Below are 17,920 nucleotides of genomic sequence, written 5' to 3'. Positions count from 1 at the left end.
GTGCTCAAGCATAGCTGTTTTTTACAACTTGATGTTCTTTCTGCCCATTCAAAAAGCTAATACTGCATTTTACGTATGCTAAATTTTCAAACTAGGTACCATCAGAGGAAGACGTACATTTTCTGATTGGGAATATATTTGGAATGGCACTCTATAATAAGAAGATAGCTGCCTTCCCTTTCCCTCTCGCTCTGTTCAAGAAGATGGCAAATGTTCCACTGACTCTGGAAGATTTGAAAGAGCTTTCTCCTATAGAAGGAAGGTGCGGAGTATTGGGATTTATTCATTTGTTTGTTTTACTTTTGTATCCCACTTTTCACTCCAGGGGAGAGCCAAAGTGGCTTACATCATTTGCCTCTCCTCCATTTTATCCACACAACAACCCTGTGAGGTAGGTCAAGCTGAGAGTGGATGATTGGCCCAGTGTCACCTAGCGGCCTTAGTGGCACAAGTGGGGATTCAAACTTGGATTTCCCTGACCCGGCTAGTCTGATTTGGCTAGTCTGACGCTTTAGTCACTACACTGTGTGGAGTAATATTCCATAGATCCGGACATTAAAACAATTATTGGAGCAAGCGTTCTTTCTGTGTTTTTATGTTCAGAGTCACATGGACTTTACAAGGTCCTTAACTTTGACAAATCTTTCTCTGTAGGAACAGGGAATCAGAACTGTAACTTAACTCCATAACTGAGCGGCAATATTAAGCATGCTTACAGTGCAATTCTGTGCAGAGTTACTTTAGGCTAAGCCTTTAAAAAGGCTGGAATAAGTCTGCGTAGGATTATTCGGCTAGTCCAGCGGTTCTCAGCCTGTGGGTCGTGACTCCTTTGGGGGTCAAACAACCCTTTCACAGGGGTTGCCTAAGACTGATCAGCATCCAGATTAAGTTCCCACGGTACAGATATTTTATGGTTGGGGGTCACCACAACATGAGGAACTGTATTAAAGGGTCGCCGCATTAGGAAGGTTGAGAACCACTGGGCTAGTCAGACGCCAGTTGCATTTAACTCTGGGTTCTCCAACATGATGCCCATCGGCATCGTGGCGCTCAGCAGTGCTTCCCTTGGTACCTGCCAAACCTTTCATAAAATGGATGGGGCTGTTGTAAGGCAAAGCTTGTTATTGGCTGTCCTCATTCAAATGAACCAGTTTTCTGCTAGAAGATAGGGAAGATTGGTAAGCACCAGGACTTTCCTTAGTGTGTGGGTCCATTTCCCCTTCAGTCTTTCCTTCTTCTCAGGAGGTGCAAGGGGGGAGGTACCCCATTCAGCTCCACCTCCTGAGACAGCCATTTTGGGTTTGGCTTCAGCTTCTATAACAGCCATTTTGGAGTGACACTTACCATTCTCTTCCTCAAAATACGAAAGGTGCAAGAAGATTGGGGGTCTCTGATTTCAACTATTCCTAAGTACTTGCATTTTATGTATTTCACTTTGCTGTTTTGCCCATTAGGTGTCTTCAAGCAGTCTTGGATGAGCAGTATGATGACATCTTAGAAAGCTTGATGCTGGATTTCACAGTAAGACATATTGATGCCCTCTTCATAGCCCTGATTTGTGGCATACACATGTAGGCACTTTGACTTTTCTGATCAGTTTGCTGACATGCCTGCATGCAACATTCAGAATTTTTAAAAGCTGGATAAAAATGGAGGAATAGAGAATGATGCACACCTCTTTCGGTTTCAGTTGGGAAGCAAGACAGAGTATAATCAAAGTAAATTGTAATAATGTTTTTATGATCCACAGTAGCTTTGATTTTACCTCTCTCTTTATTGAGGTACTGAAAGAAGAAGGAGGATGTAAAGTTTCTGTTGAATTGAAAGAAAATGGTGCCAACATTCCTGTCACTAAGTACAACAGGCAAGGTTTTCAATTTGTTTTAAGATGATTGTTGTATCTGGGGGAAAGAGACGTTCCTAATGCTGATGCAGGGGAAATTTGCAGGGGAGGCATGTGTTTAATCCTTCTCCCCAGAAGTCCCTTGCAAAGGTCTCTCCTGCTGGTCATCCACCCCATCTCTTCAGATCAGACTTTGAAGAAGGAAGGGACTTGTGAAAATCGCTAGGGGCAGTGGCGTATTTACCTAGGGACGAGGGGTATCCTCTGTCCCTGGGTGCCACTAATCTGGTCGCGTAGGGGGTGCAAAATCGGCCTTCACGTTACCAGGAAGATGACAAGGCAGCAGGAAGTCCTCCTGCCTTGTCGTCTTCGGGAGCCCTTGGCTCCACCCAGGAGGGAGGGCACAAGGGACTGCCGGCTGGGAGGCGGGGGTGGGGGGCGGCAGCTGGGGGTGGAGGTGGAGCCCTGCCATGCCCTGCTCCAAGGCACAGTAGGGGGTTGCCTAGAGACACGCCTCTGGCTAGGGGAATATGCAGATGGTGAATGCAAGAAGCAGCAGCAATTCTGCCCAGCAAAAACTCTTCTACCCAAGCATATGCATTATCCCAGCCAATGCAAGCTTGTGGCTTTGTGTTTTGCTAAGATAACAATGAGTCAAGCTCAAATACCGTTTCCCCTAATATAAGACATCCCCGAAAAATAAGACATAGTAGAGGTTTTGCTGAAGTGCGAAATATAAGGCATCCCCCGAAAGTAAGACATAGCAAAGTTTTTGTTTGGAAGCATGCCCGACGAACAGAACACAGAAAAATAAGACATCCCCTGAAAATAAGACATAGCACATCTTTGGGAGCAAAAATTAATATAAGACACTGTCTTATATTCGGGGAAACACGGTATTAATGCCCTTTTTGACAGCTTTGATGCTGAACCTTGATATTTTCAAACTCAGTGGCAATTAGGGGCCTTTGGTGAAAGATTTTCTAACAGGAGGCTTAAATTGTCTTTGACCCAAAGCTACTAAGTGCTGCTTCAGTATTCTGATGGTAACCTAGGTGCCACCATTACCTTTTGGATCCAGGCTGTTATTTTGAGGTTAGATATTTTGCAAGGAAAAAAAGATGAGTAAACCTAGTAAATAAATAAAACGGCTGAACAATTTGTTTACAGAAAAGAATACGTTGATGCCTATGTGAATTACATATTCAACGATTCTGTTAAAGAGCAGTTTAAGAATTTCATGGATGGGTTTTCAAGAGGCTGCCAAACTAAAAAGTGGAACGTCTTCCTTCCTACTGAGCTCCGCCTACTTCTGCTTGGGCAGACCAATTACAATTGGGAACAACTAGAAAAGGTAACAATGAGCATAAACCGTGTGTGCATGTATGTGTAGCTGAATTAAGCAGTCAGTGAAATATATTTGATAGAATTGGGCAGTGAAGCATCTGTATTGCAGTCCTTGCTGTTTTGACTCTTTCTGCACTGGTCCTTATTGCTACCTTCAGGCATGTTTAGTACATACCTAATTTCCACCAATAGTAAGTAACTTTTTGTATTATGAAGAATGCATGCACTCATCACTTTTATGTGTTAAAATGGCTGTGGCAGTGTGAGCAGTGAGCAGTGAGCAGTGGCATAGTGCCAAGGGAGCGGGGGGTACATGACGCACCGGGCACGTGCCCTGACAGAGGCATTCTGGGGGCATTCCGGGATGGACGGGGGCTTGGAGGGGCGTGGGCGCATATGCGCACCGGGCGCAATTCCCCCTCACTTTGTCCCTGGTGTCAAGTGCCGTCAAGTTGCTTCCAATTAATGGCAACTCTATAAATTAATGACTTCCAGAAGTCATTGCTCAGGACTTGCAAACTAAGGCTTTCGTTTATTGAATCAATCCTTCTCATGGTGAGTCTTTCTCTTTTCCTGCTGTCTTCGATTTGTCCTAGCATTATTATCTTTTCGAGTGACTCTTGTCTTCTCAATATGTGACCAAAGTACAATAGTCTTTTTAGTTTCTAAGGAGAGTTGAGGCTTGATGTGATCTGGAACCCACTGATTTGTCTTTTTTGGCGGTCCATAGTATCCATTCTTGTCCAGCACCATATTTCAAATAAATCTACTTACTTCCTGACAGCATTTTCCAACTTTCATACCCATACATAGAAGTAGCAAATACTAGAAGAATAACAATTTGGATTTATACCCTGTCTTTCTCTCCTGTAAGGGGGCTTAAGCAATTTACAAACCCTTCTGTTCCTCTCCCCAAAACAGACAACCTGTGAGGTAGGTGGGGCTGAGAGAGTTCCAAAGAACTGTGACTAGCCCAAGGTCACACAGCAGGGTTCATTTGGAGGAGCTGGGAAATAAATCCAGTTCACCTGATAAAAGTCCGCAGCTTATGTGGAGGAGTGGGGAGTCAAACCCAGTTTAGAATCCACCATTCTTAACCACTACACCACACTGGCTGTCTTGATCTTGGTTGCCAGTGACATATCCTGTTATTTAATAAACTTTTCTAGCTCCTTTATGGCTGCCCTTCCCAGTCACAATGTACTCCTGATTTCTGGTTGCAGTCTCCATTATGGTTGATGATGGAGCCAAGGAATAGAAATCGAGCAATTTCTTCATTGTCAACCTTAAAGCTGAGTTTTGCCCCAATAGCCATTACTCTTTGTCTTGATGTTCAGCCATAGTCCTGCTTTGGCATGTTTCTTCTTTAACCTTCACCAGCAGTAATTTCAAGTCTTCGGGAGAAAATGTACAGGTGTATGAGCTGAGTCAATACTCTCACATGCAGAACAATACTCCTCACATGCAGAACAATGCACTTTCAATCCACTTTCACAATTTTCTGCAAATGGATTTTGCTTTTCTGCACAGTAAAATCCAGCTGCAAAGTGCATTGAAAGTGGATTGGAAGTGCGTTATTCTGCATGTGTTTAAGGGGCCTGAAAGGGGGCAGGCCTAAGGAAGGGCTTGAACTGGAAAAGCAATCCAAACGTATCTTGGGATGGCAGCATTTTCACAGGCACAGAAGTAGCATTGCTTTAGCCATGGTTTAAAACCCAGCATGCTCTGCAACATCTGGGATGCATCATTTGAACTGCACAGAGTAGTTTATTGGTGGTTGTCTTGAACTAGCCCTCAGAAGATCTTTGCACAGCACTCAGTAGCCTCATACTGGTGAATAAGGCTGGCATGTAAGCTCCTACAGGGATCAGGGTGTATTATCTGGCCTTTTTTGGCCTCATGGGATTAAGAAACTTACTTTGCTGATCAAGCTGATCCTTTGGCCAGAAATGAGTTCTGGCATCTCACGTTCAGAATCCCTGGGGCCTTGGAGTCTTGATAATCATGCAGGTATCATTCAATAGGCTGCTGGGGTTGCCCACAACTTTCTGACAAGCATACACTTATTGTCCAAACCTGGGTTTGTCAGTTTGTACTGTGGGGAGTGGCTCTTTCTATAAACGCAAACCAATGACCAAACTAACTGTGCTGAGCGTGTGGTAGGCCATGCATATTGGTTTATATAAAATTATACTGAAAGATAAATAGACCAGGACTGTTTTTATTCTCTGTGACAGAATGCTCGATACAATGGCTATGAAAAGTCAGATGAGACAATCAGGAATTTTTGGGCTGTGTTTCATGACCTTCCAGAAGAAAAGAAGAAGGATTTTCTTGGTAATCATTTATTTACTTTATTATTTATTTACATTTTTCATTTTAATTACAAAGGTACATCACTGAAACCATAACAATAAAGAATAATATTGATATTGATATTGTAACAAAAAAAAGAGAGCATAATCAAGTTATTTATTTATTTGCAATCTGCCTTTATCATAGGACTCAAGACGGATTATGCTTAGGGAGTCCATATAATTAATAAAATAGGACATTCAGTAACCAATACATTTAGATTTTATTTGGATGTGGAACAAAGAAGTGAAGCATAGTATAAATATTAACATGACACATTAAGCAGTACAGAAGTTACATATGAGAATCCCACACCATTATTGGTGGGGTGAAATGATTAGATTGTTGTACAAAGACCTAGATTCAGATCTTTGTGTGCCATGAACTCACTGGGTAACTTTGGTATTCTAACCTACTTCACAGGGCCTTTCTGAGAATAAAATGCATAAGAACATAAGAACTAGCCTGCTGGATCAGACCAGAGTCCATCTAGTCCAGCATTTTGCTTCTCGCAATGGCCCACCAGGTGCCTTGGGAGCTCACATGCCGGATGTGAAAGCAATGGCCTTCTGCTGCTGCTGCTCCTGAACCTGGTCTGCTAAGGCATTTGCAATCTGAGATCAAGGAGGATCAAGATTGGTAGCCATAGATCGACTTCTCCTCCATAAATCTGTCCAAGCCCTTTTTAAAGCTATCCAGGTTAGTGGCCATAACCACCTCCTGTGGCAGCATATTCCAAACACCAATCACACGTTGTGTGAAGAAGTGTTTCCTTTTATTAGTCCTAATTCTTCCCCCCAGCATTTTCAATGAATGCAAATGAGGGAAATGTGTAAGGGGCACATAAAAGAGCCAGTCTGGCATTATGGACTAAGACCTTAGCCAACCTGGGATTGATTCTCCATTTCTACTACGGAAACTTGTTAGGTGACCTTGGCCCCATCACAAATTCTCAGCCTAACCTACCTCACAGGGCTGTTGTGAGAAAATGGAAGAGGGAAGAATTTGTCCTAAGCTGCATTGAATCCCAATGGGGGAGAAACGGGGTATATAAATAAATATATTTATTTATCCTCTTCCCTTTTCCGGTTTGAGTTTTTGGAAGAAAGGCAGGATAAAACTGCTCTCAATAATCAACTAATATAAGCGTGATTGTGCTTGTGTAAGCAAATGGTCAACATGCATGATTGTGATTGGCTTGACCTTCCTGGTGCATATCTGCTATTTGCAGCTGTGCTTCTGTACCCTGTGCACACATATGAAGCAGGCCCACGTTTCTTCGTCCGTGTGCATCTTTTTTACTCCATTTTTTAAAAGGTTATTTGCCAGCTGCCCCTTATTCAATTTGTATTGTTTCCTCAGCTTTTCTTACAGGAACGAACTGCATTCCAGGTCTAGGGATGGAAACGTTCAAATTTACAATTTCGGATGCCAGAAAAGAAGATCCAGACAAGTGGTATCCTGTAGCCTGCACCTGTAATCGAAACCTCATTCTTCCAAGATATAGTAGCCAAGATGTTCTCCGAGAAATGTTCCTGTTTGCACTGGAGCACTATGAAAAGTTTGGTCTGTCATGAAATTTGGATGCAAGGAACGCTGTTTGGATTGTTGATTCGAACCTAGTTGATGTCCTTTTCTGCCTAACTCTTTTGTTTTTGTTCACTGAAGACAACAAAGTAATCTGAGGATTTTTCTCTTTGCCACAAGGAGAATTCTGATTCTCCCTTTTGGTATCAGATTATGGGGCTCAAGGCAATGAATCCTTGTTGTCAAATACTGTACAGGAGTCCTCGCAGGAATGTTACATATACCATATTGAGTTCAGCAGTGGACAAAAGGTGTGATATATATGTAACTATTCAATATTCAACACATTGCCTCTGTCAAGAGAATCCTTCTCAAGAACCAATCTTTTACGGAGGAAAGACTGTTGATTAGGGCTTTCCCAATATTCATTCTAATCTCATTTAACTGAATACCTGAACCCCACTTTTTTCCTGATCTGGTTCTTGCATCATTCTTCCCGCTTCTATTTTATCCTCCTGTGAGGTAGGTGAGGGTGAGACCCAGTGAACTTCTGCAGCAGAATGGGGATTCAAACCTAATCAGACCAGAGGTGGGATCCAGCAGGTTCTCACAGGTTCCCGAGAGTAGGTTACTAATTATTTGTGTGTGCCGAGAGGGGGTTACTAATTGGTGATTTTGCCACGCGATTTTTGCCTTAGTTACACCCCTCCTCTCAGCAGTAGCGTGCAGAACTTGAAGCAGTCTAGCAGGAGGTGCACCGGTGTGCGTGGCAGCCTGCTTCGGCGCGTATCTGCTTCCCGCCCAATGACCGGCGTCCTACACAGCCCCCCCGCCCCAGGAATGCCTCATCTCCGGAATGCCTCGCCGCCACGCCTGCCGTCGTGCCTCACCAGCCCCATTGGCGCTACGTCACAGTTTGAATCCCACCACCATGGGAACCTGTTACTAAAATGTTTGGATCCCACCACTGAATCAGACCCTGTAATCCAGGGCTGTCTTCAGATGTTCATGGACTACAATTCCCATCATGCCCTGCTGGCATCTCTACACCAAGCTGGCTTTCAGCATGGGACGCCCCTTATGGAGTCCCTTGCCTCAAGAGCTGTCTGTCATCTCATCTTTTGTCTTTCAGACGCACATTAAACGAGCACTACAGGCTTTTCCCCCAGTCTGGATGACCCAGGCTAACCTGATCTCAAAATCTAAGTAGGGTTGGCCCTGGTTTGTATTTGTTTGGGAGACCACCAGATAAGTCCAGGGTTGGTATGTGGAGGCAAGCAATGGCGAACCATTCTCTGTTTGTCTCTTGCCTTGAAAACCATGTCGGCTGTGACTTTACGGCACTTTCCACCACCACCCAGTCATTTGGATAATCTCTTTCCCAATTATGGTATACTTACGTGAGAAGGACTGCTTCTTATTACTACTGTGGTGACAATTCTATTTCTTTTGAAAATACTTTTATTTATTTTTCATGTTATGATGTGGTGAAACAACTCATTTTTTGGTGTTTTTTTAACTTTGAAAACTGTACATCCCAAACGAAGTTTTCAAGGCAATCTGTAAATGAATGAAAAATAAGTAAATATACCTTCACCCAAGCCTAACCTATACTGAATGTGGCTTTATTTGTAAAGAGGCAATAAACTAATACAAAGAAGAATAAATATTACATGAGCACGGTTGGCTGGAGTTTCTTGTAAAGTTAGGCATACATTAAATCCCATTTCTGCATGAGGTAGTCTCTGTAAATAAAGTAATTATGTGTATTGCTGAGGTGTCGATCATAGTCCAGGCCTACCTGTATTTTGAAAGGACTTAATCTCTTTCCTCTTTGTCACATTCAGAACTACACAGGAATGGATAGTTTTAATTTAACTAGGTAGTTTCTTTTTTATCAAGCAAGACTCCAGTTGCGCCTTAAAGACTAACAAAATTTAAAGCTTTCATGAGTCACAGTTTGCTTCGTCAGATGCCATCCAAAGCAGCTAAATTTATACTTAAAAGAGTTCCAGCAACAGAAAAGGGTGCAGTGGGAAGAAGGTACCAGCCTAAAGCAAGTACCCATCAAAGAGATGAATCAGTCTATTCAGAGTGGGTGAGAGACAGACAGGAGAGACAGACAGGGTAGGATTAACATAAACCCAAATTATGGAAGTATACTGGTTCTGGTGGGTTTTCTGGGCTGTGTGGCTGTGGTCTGTGGTTCCTTCCTAAGGAACAAGATCCACCAGACCACGGCCACACAGCCTGAAATGCCTGGAGATTTATGGGCGTTGGTGGGGAGCGTGAAGGTTTTATCTCAAAATGTTCATCTTGTATGTCAGCCTATCAACGTTGCCTCAGTGGATTAGGAAAAGTTTGCCTTTCCTTAGTCGGGTTGCCGACTCCAGATTGGGAAATTCCTGAAGATTTTGCAGTGGAGCCTAGGGAGATCAGAGCTTAAAAGCTGGTCTTTCTCTGGGGGAACTGATTGCTGGTGTTTTAATACCAGGAGATGTCCAGGCCTCACCTGAAGTTTGCAATCCTTATCTTTAACCTGCATCTTCCTTTCAGTACCTGTGCAATTCTGCACTCCCAAGATGTTATATTGTACACCATGCTCTGGAAACCGTGACCCTCATTCAGGAACAGTTTATAGGCTTCAGAATGGTAACTTAGTTATCAAACTGCATTATGGGAATTTGAACCCTTTATTTTTCGCATCCTTTCACAGTCCTATTGTCCCCTTCAAAGTTCTCCTCAGAAATCCAGCATGGCATAGGGAGAGGTGTCCAACTCTGGTGCTTCAGATGTTTGTGGACTACATTTCCCATCAGCCCCTGCTGACATGGTCAATTGGCCATGCCAATAGGGACTGGTGGGAATTGTAGTCCATGAACATCTGAAACGCCAGAGTTGGACACCTCTGGCACAGGGAAATCAGTGTCAGACAATGGCCCTTTCCGCACATGCAGAATAATGCATTTTCAATCCACTTTCACAATTGTTTGCTATTCCGTACAGTAAAATCCAGCTGCAAAGTGGATTGAAAATGCATTATTCTGCATGTGTGGAAGGGCCTAGGATCAGGGAAACTTCTGTTCGAATCCCCACTTTATCACTACATGAACATGGGCTGGTTGCTCTCTCTCTGCTTCACATTCCTCACAGAGTTACTGCTTATGTGAGGATAAAGTGGAGGAAGGGGAAATGATGTTGTGAGCTGTTTGACATTTTGGATGAGATGATGTAGCAATTTGTCGAATATGACATATCTCTTCAACACATTTAATCAGACAGATGACGATGACAGAAGGATATCTCTCCCCTTATTATTTTTGGAGGATTCAAATTAATCTACATTAACATCATAAAATAATAATTACTTGCCTCTTTTTTTAACGAAACAAATTCCTAATGTAAAGGAATCAAGCTTTTACTTTGGCCTGTGCTATTAAGAACTTAGTAAAAAAAATTTGTAGAACTCCTAACAAATAATATGATACTCCCGGGAGCCCTGCTTTTAGCTGCCACTGTCTATTTGTGTTTGTTTGCTTCTGTGCCACTGCTAGCTTTTCCCTGACAGAATACCCTACATTATTATTAATGTATCATTAATGAACTCTGTGTAACTCAATACTTTACTGTTAGTGTCAGCAATAAAAGGGGTCGTCCATCAGTCTCCGGAAGTCATGAAGCTTGCTCAGTAGAGATTCTCTTAAAGTGGCCTCTTCTTTTGTCTCTAGCAATGTATCTGACAAGCTTAGACTGAGGGTCCAGATACTGTGGCATTTCCCTCTATGAAATTTGTGTAATGCCTCTAGGGCTGACTGTAAATAGTTTTCACACAGAAACCCCCACTTTTTACATCTCCCACTTACCTCAATTCCCAATCATGCTGAGAACCTACCCAAAAGATGATCCTGCAGGTCAGCTAACCTATACAGTATGTCTACTAGAAAGCTATACATTAAGATCGAAGGAAAATTCATGACCGATTCAAACATTTCTATCACTCTTTTTGATACATTTTCGCAAGGTAGATTGCCAAAAGCCATGATTCTCACAGGCTGGCCAGAAGTCAGCTATGCTAAAAACAACAGACAGCAGTAGAAAAAAATGCCTTTTTGCAATGGAGCAAATTGAAGATTGGAAGTGGTAATTTGTCACCTGCAGTCAATTGCAAATGTCTGAAACTTCTGCAGGGTCGAACTAGAATAATTCGTTTCATGGCAGGAAAACATACTTGTTTTCCAGTGTGTGCAACACAGAATAACTCCTCAAGCCATCTAATGACTGTAATTATATTTTAATCTTAGTGCCACTTAGGCGCTATGCTTAGGCAATCATATGCAGGAAAAAATGTTGCTAAGTGTCTGAATATGGATTCACCTTTTAGAGTCTGCAGGTGGAAAATATTTATTTGTCAAAGCTGTGGGTCAAGACTGTGGTCATTTTTGTAAGATGCCTTCTGCAATAGGGGATAAGATCTGAATGGCCTGATCCCAGATCTCAGAAGCTAAGTAGGGTTGGCCCTGGTTACTGCTTAGGTGGGAGACCGCCAAGGAAGTCCAGGGTTGACATGCAGAGTCAAGCAACGACAAACCACCTCAACTTCTATCTCACCTTGAATTCGGCTGCGACTTCAGCGTTTTACATGCACATCTCATCAAAAGCTCAGTCTCAAAGGGGTTAGAAACCCTGTACACCCCAAGAGCCCTCTCCTAATTCGTAGAAAGGACAGAGACTTGCTCTAACTTGTGATGAGACCTGAGGAGTGGGTGGGATCCTGCATACCTTGTTTGGGCTGTTTAGGTAGACTCTATCTTAGTCAGCCAGTTCCCAGGGAATGGCAGAGGTGTATGGTGACTTTGCAATATTTCTTTTATTTACAAATACACAAGGAGAGCATAGGTGCAAGCAAAGAGGCAATCGGCATTTGTGAACATATGGACAGTGGGAATGCTTGTGAGCACACAAGGAAAGGAGACACAAGCAGATTGGGGTGGGGGGAGGATGGCATAAATGCCTGGTGGTGGGCAAAGGAGTGGAGGCGGGCCCTGAGAACTCTCTGCCTGGGAACCCCCAAAATCTGGAACCGGATCTGCCCCCAGAATCTCAGGAAGGAAGACCTTGGGCTCCAAATCTGCCACATGTGCTCACATATCTGCCTGCCCCCTGTTTTGCCTCCCTTCTTAAGTCTTATAATTAGTAACAACCATACACAGCACCACTCTGCACAATTGATTCAGTGCCCTGGTATAAATCCACACATAGCTGGGGCTTGGATAATGGGTAAGTGTTCACCTCTATCGTTTCCCTTTTTGAACATTATCTCCAAGTACCCCTTAAGTGCCATAAAAATCTTTGCCTGCCATTCCCTTCACATCCTGGTTATTCTAGCACAGTGGTGGCGAACCTTTGGCACTCCAGATGTTCTAGCATCTCACCTGGTGATGGAGTGTGCCATCATGTCATAGATAATTTATGATGATCCTGCAGGGTTTTCAAGGCAAGTGACATTCAGAGGTCATTTTGACATTGCTTGCCTCTGCATAGCAACCTCTGGACTTCCTTGGTGGTCTTCCATCCAACTACTAAGCTGGGTTTATTCTGCTTAGCTTTTGAGATCTGGCAAGATCTGGCTATCCTCGGCTGTCCAATTCGATCAGCATCCCACCTGTATTATATCCCTTTCTATACAGCACCCCCAAGAAACCGTTTAATTCCATCAAAATAATTTCCCGACATTCCCTTCACATCCTAGTTTTTCTAGCACCCCACTCCTCAAATATATCCTAAAAGAGTCATATTTAGTTCCAAATTCTGCTATGTTTTGCTCTAGAGTCATAGTTTATATACCTTCTTCTTTCCTATTCAAAAATACAATCACTGAGGAATTTATCTATGCAACTGAACAACTGAGTTTGTGTATGCACTATGGGTGTCTAATAAGATGTTCGTTTCTGGGATTTCACTAGTAACCTATGAGAGATTAAATGATTACAGGTCTATGTAGAGGTTAAGATTATTTCCTTCTAGTTTGGTGCGATGTAGTGGCACGAGAGAGATAAAACTTGAGAAATTTTATAGGTCGTGAAAACTCACCCTCTTCCCATGTATGAATTTCCTCTTTGCAAGCAATTGAAAAGCCTGCATCTCCTTTCTTCTTAAATTGCTTTGGGAAAGTCTTGAGTTTTGCTATTAAGCCTTTGTAGTGGAAACCTTTGTAGTGTGAAACAAAGTAATGGTAAACTCTATACTTAGGTAGAAATGCACACCAAAACTTCTCTGTGGATTAGTATTATATGAGTGTAATGCAGTTCAAAGCATATTAAGAAATAAGTCCTTGCCTATGCTTAGAGTCAAGCTAAGTTCTGGGTGTGTTTTTTTAAATACAAGCTAGAGACTGATCTTCAATTTTTTTAAATTTCAGTAAATTAGGGCTGTTGAGCAATGGAAATCTGAGAAGTCCCACTGAACTTATTTCAAACAAACTGACCTATTGATTTATCTTTTAAAACCAATATTATGGAAGCCTTATTCAGTGTTGAAAACACACAGGGAACTGTCTGCATAATACTTACTTTGAAGGTTACAGGAAAGAAAAAAAGAAGCAGGTTTTCCTCTTAAGAAACCTGCATAACAAAATCAGCAAACCAAAGGACCCTAAACCAACTAAGTGAATAACAAATATAATATGTGCAATGAAAACTTTACTGTTATACAAAAGTGTTCCGTATAAAATAACATGGATCCATATGTACAAATCATAACAACACAGTAGATTTTGAATTTTCAAAGTTGATTTTGTGACCATCACCCATGATGTTATGATCACTGAATGCTAAGGTGACCAGACGTCCTGCTTTTGGCGGGACAGTCCCGCCTTAAACCAATATGTCCCGCTTCCTGGTTTTTTTTTAACTGTCCCGATTTTGCCTTCTGGGGCGCTCCCCTTTTCCCGCCCTGTCACAGGGTGGGAAACAGGGGAGCGCCCCAGAAGGCAGTGCGGCAGCATACGTGCCCCCGTCCTGGTTTAAAAAGGTGACAATCTGGTCACCTTACTGAATGTTTGCATTTTAAGAAGCTAGTTGCTTGTCTGTTGGATCCTAATGTTAAAGTAAAAATACAGAACAAAACGAGCTACATCTTCTTCAATCACTGGGCAAGCAATTGGCTTCTTAATCTTATGTTGCAAGTACCTATCTGAGAAAGGGAGCTTTGACTATCAAAAGTTTATCCCCCCCCCCCCCCAAATCTTGTTGGTCTCTGAGGTGACTTTAACTTTTCCACTGCAGACAACACAGTTGTCCTCCGAAAGGACCCAAAAGTTATTCCAAAGAATTCCAGTCAGTGACCAGTGCATCTCTTCGGAATGTTCCTATGCAATACATTAAAAGTGGATGAAAGTGTTGGAATTAGCGACTCTGCATGCCTGGACACTGTGGGATGCTGCATCTTTCTAAATTGTTATCTCTTGGGGATTGCTCTCTCTTTGGCCTCTTCTGCACATGCAGACTAATGCACTTTCAATCCACTTTGCAGCTGGATTTTACTGTGCGGAATAGCAAAATCCACTTGCAAACAATTGTGAAAGTGGATTGAAAGTGCATTAGTCTGCATGTGCAAAAGGGCCTTTGTCTGGGCCTGGGGACTGGCAACTAACTTCCTCCTCCTCCCTCTGTAGCCATTCATTTCTAAGCACATGGATGTGCCATGATGGCATCTTGCTACTGTGGGTCCTTCCAACAGAAGCAATTCATACCTTGCACGCACATGACGGCGCATTAGGTGCCCTCTTGTATAGGGAAGTATGTTTCTTGAGATGAGGGCTTTCTGTCTATCTTTCACCTGAACCAAGAATGTGAACTGAAGCTAACTTATTAAATGTAAGTTTTATCTTTGCATTGACCTCTTTGTCAGATTGTTTTATTCGGTGCACTCAGCACAAACTGGGCTGATCCAAAATAACTCCATCAGAAAGCCCATTTTACAACAGAATGTGAGCTCCCATGAAGATGGCGCTGTAATTTCGTTTACAAGCACTAGGAATTCGGCTTCTGTTTCTGGCACTGCTTGCCAAACGCTTGGCTGGACTGGAGCCTGCTGGTTGATTTAGGGCGATCAGCGTTTTACACGCGTCTGGAAATGAATTGCTACAACATGCCACGGCAATGTTTACAGCAGAACAACTCATAAAACCATCAATGTGTTCATCATCCGCTTTTATCTATCAACCTGGTTGGCGCCGGGCATATTCAGGCCCTGTCTTGCCCTGTTCATCATTCAGCAGTAAATTGCTTGGAATAGTTCTGCTTGGTAGGGAGAAAAGGGCTGTTCTTCAATTGTCAAGGCACCAAAGAGATGCGAGGAATTCATTGCTAGCAAGTTGGTTAAACTGAGTTTTCATGGGAGATTACGTAAGAGGCAAGCACTGTTAATTGTGCCCTGGTTGTGATTTCTGTGTAATCCTAAAGTTTGCACATTCCCTAATCTGGATGGCCCAGGTGAGCCAGATCTTCTCAGAGATGGGCTGCTAAGCAAGACCAGTTCTGGTTGGTATTTGGGTGGAAGCTCACCAAGGAAACCCAGGGCTGCTCCATAGAGACAGTCAATGGCAAGCTCATCTCTGAATGTCTATTGCTTTGAAAACCTATGGGGCCACCATAAGTGGCCACTGGCCTGTGACTTGGTGACGCTTTCCTCTACCACCAAGTGGCCCCTTCCACACATGCAGAATAATGCACTGTCAATCCACTTTAAAAGCACTCTGCAGCTGGATTTTACTGTGTGGAATAGCAAAATCCACTTGCAAACAATTGTGAAAGTGGATTGAAAGTGCATTATTCTGCATGTGTGGAAGGACACTCTTAACCCACATTTACTGTTTGTTACCAATGATTTTGCACCTCTTTGGCGTGTCAACAGTTAAAGACCAGCCTCCTCCTCCTCCTCCTCCTCCTCCAAGCAGCCCCACCCCCTTCTGCATGTCACCCTCTGGAAGGCGACAATTGGCGCAGCCGGAAAACCTTTTTGCCTTCCCATTGGAAGGGAGTTCCCGTCAATCACGTAGATAGGGGTCACCGCCTGGCTGGGAAGACAAACTTCCTTGTTATTGTGCCGCCGGCTGCAGGAACCCGGGCCAGAGGTGCATCCACATCTGGAACACCCGGGGAGCAGTAGCTGGGACAGGTGAGGATTTCTGCGACCGCCCTAGATCCAGAGCACCGGCGATGGGGGGGGGGGGGACCTGCCTCTTTTGCTGAGTGGGGGGTGAGTGGGCAGGCGCTGTGCAAGCCCGAGCCTCTGCGTTTTTACTCGCGAGTAAGCCGTCTTTGAGTTCTCCTTGGCTGTGTGCGTGCCCAGGACTGCAGACTAAAAAGACGGATCAGAGCATCTTCCCATGCATTATTGATCCGCTTCTGTATCGACTCTGCTGCTAAGGCTTCGCTGCCTGACAGCTCTCGATACTTGGGGAGGGGGGAAGGGGGGAGGAATACGAGCACTGTTTCTATTTAGCAGGGAAAAGGGGTCGGTTATGTCTCCCTTTCCTTGCAAGCAGCCAGGAGAGCTTTTATTTCGGGGTGCTGGTGCGCAAACACGCTTGCATTTGCTTGCAGTTGCCAGCTGTCATTCTGCATTTGCATGGGGGGTGGGGGGAGGCAGCCAAGGCATTGCTGTACGGGGGTGTATCTGCGTCTGCTTGGGGACGTCGTTGCATAGGGCTGGTGCCGTCAAGCGTCAGCCGGTTTAGGGGTTTCCAGGCCAGAGGCTTGAGAGGGGGTTTGCCATTGCCGGCCCCTGTATCACCACCCTGGAATCCCTTTGCTCTTTCCGGACCATTTTTGCAAGTCAGATCTAAGCTCCATGATCTGGCTTAATGGCCCAGTGGGCGAGGGATTTTGGAAAGCCGCTGAGCGCCTTCCTTCCCCACGGGATTTTGCTTCTTCGGTACTTTGCAGACCTTAGCTTGGGCTTGTCTTGGGGGGGAGGGGGGGGAAGGCAACTGACTCTTCCCCAGAAGGGAGAGGCTGGCTGGTGCAATGGCTATTTCAGGAACGTCCCTGTGGGGTGAAGGGACAGTTTTTAGGGTTTGTGTGGAGATAACTTTGAAAGGGTATCAGGTGCACAGATCTCTCCATAGAATGTACAGGAGGTGTGGAAGAAAAAACCTACATCAAAAAGCTTCAGCATTAATCCACATCTACTTTACATTTTCTGCCAGTCTGAAAAGGGCCTGGAGAGCCGTTTCCGATGGTCAGAGCCAGCGAATATGACCGGTGTGTCCTTATAAGTACTGAAGGCTAACCCCCTCCCCCCACAGTTTCCCCCCAGGATCTGTAACCTTTTTGGTTGTAAACGCCCTTTCAGCACATCATCTCCTTTCTCCATCCTGCAAACTGCATATTGGGAGGATGCGAAAACGCAGCAAAAATTACCATCCTGGCAGGATTTTCTGCTTGAAAGCAGCCCTAGAGATATTGCAGTGGTTTTCTGCATCTTGACCCCTTTTCTTCCCTGCCGGCTTCTGAAAGGTGCCATCCTTCGGCCTGGCCTGGCTGGGAGAGATGCTCAGGCATCTAAAGCGATCAGCGGCCTCCCAGCTGGCTTGAAAAGGGAAAAAAAAAGAAAGGAAGGAAAAGAAGAAAAATCAGCCGACGGGTGCAGAGCCACGTGTCTGACTGCACATGCCGCTGTCCAGGGCTGGCATTGGAGCGTGTGGGTGTACGTGCCATTGCTGGCGTGTGCATGGATGTGCGAGCATTACTTCTGACCTTTCCCCTGGGCCCTACTGCTGCTGGACCAGAAGGGGTGTGGGATCTGTCGCTCTAACGTAGGGTTGCAATCCTGAGCTGGAAAATT

At 44.1% G+C, this 17,920-nt stretch overlaps 2 protein-coding genes across 5 annotated transcripts in view; both read left to right on the top strand.

Moving 5' to 3' along the window:
- LOC125439635 (E3 ISG15--protein ligase HERC5-like) overlaps positions 1-7,880 on the top strand; it is a 36,353-nt gene extending 28,473 nt beyond the window's left edge. Inside the window, exons 17-22 of the mRNA XM_048508751.1 lie at positions 96-262; positions 1,455-1,521; positions 1,782-1,869; positions 3,019-3,197; positions 5,428-5,527; positions 6,908-7,880. Coding sequence (XP_048364708.1) covers positions 96-262; positions 1,455-1,521; positions 1,782-1,869; positions 3,019-3,197; positions 5,428-5,527; positions 6,908-7,122 — 816 coding nt within the window. The 3' untranslated portion in view covers positions 7,123-7,880. The remainder of the gene's footprint in view (positions 1-95; positions 263-1,454; positions 1,522-1,781; positions 1,870-3,018; positions 3,198-5,427; positions 5,528-6,907) is intronic.
- An 8,253-nt stretch (positions 7,881-16,133) lies between these two features.
- Positions 16,134-17,920, top strand: part of HERC3 (HECT and RLD domain containing E3 ubiquitin protein ligase 3) — a 61,959-nt gene continuing 60,172 nt past the window's right edge. For 3 of the 4 annotated variants that reach the window (XR_007245660.1, XM_048510015.1, XM_048510017.1), the window contains exon 1: positions 16,134-16,249. The gene's annotated coding sequence lies outside the window, so the exon portion shown is untranslated. The remainder of the gene's footprint in view (positions 16,250-17,920) is intronic. The other variant, XM_048510016.1, reaches the window with a different exon arrangement.

The sequence above is a fragment of the Sphaerodactylus townsendi genome, linkage group LG10, assembly GCF_021028975.2.
Source record: "Sphaerodactylus townsendi isolate TG3544 linkage group LG10, MPM_Stown_v2.3, whole genome shotgun sequence".
NCBI lineage: Eukaryota > Metazoa > Chordata > Lepidosauria > Squamata > Sphaerodactylidae > Sphaerodactylus > Sphaerodactylus townsendi.
The sequence above is the reverse complement of the archived record's forward strand: the minus strand, read 5'-3'. Positions and strand labels throughout refer to the sequence as shown.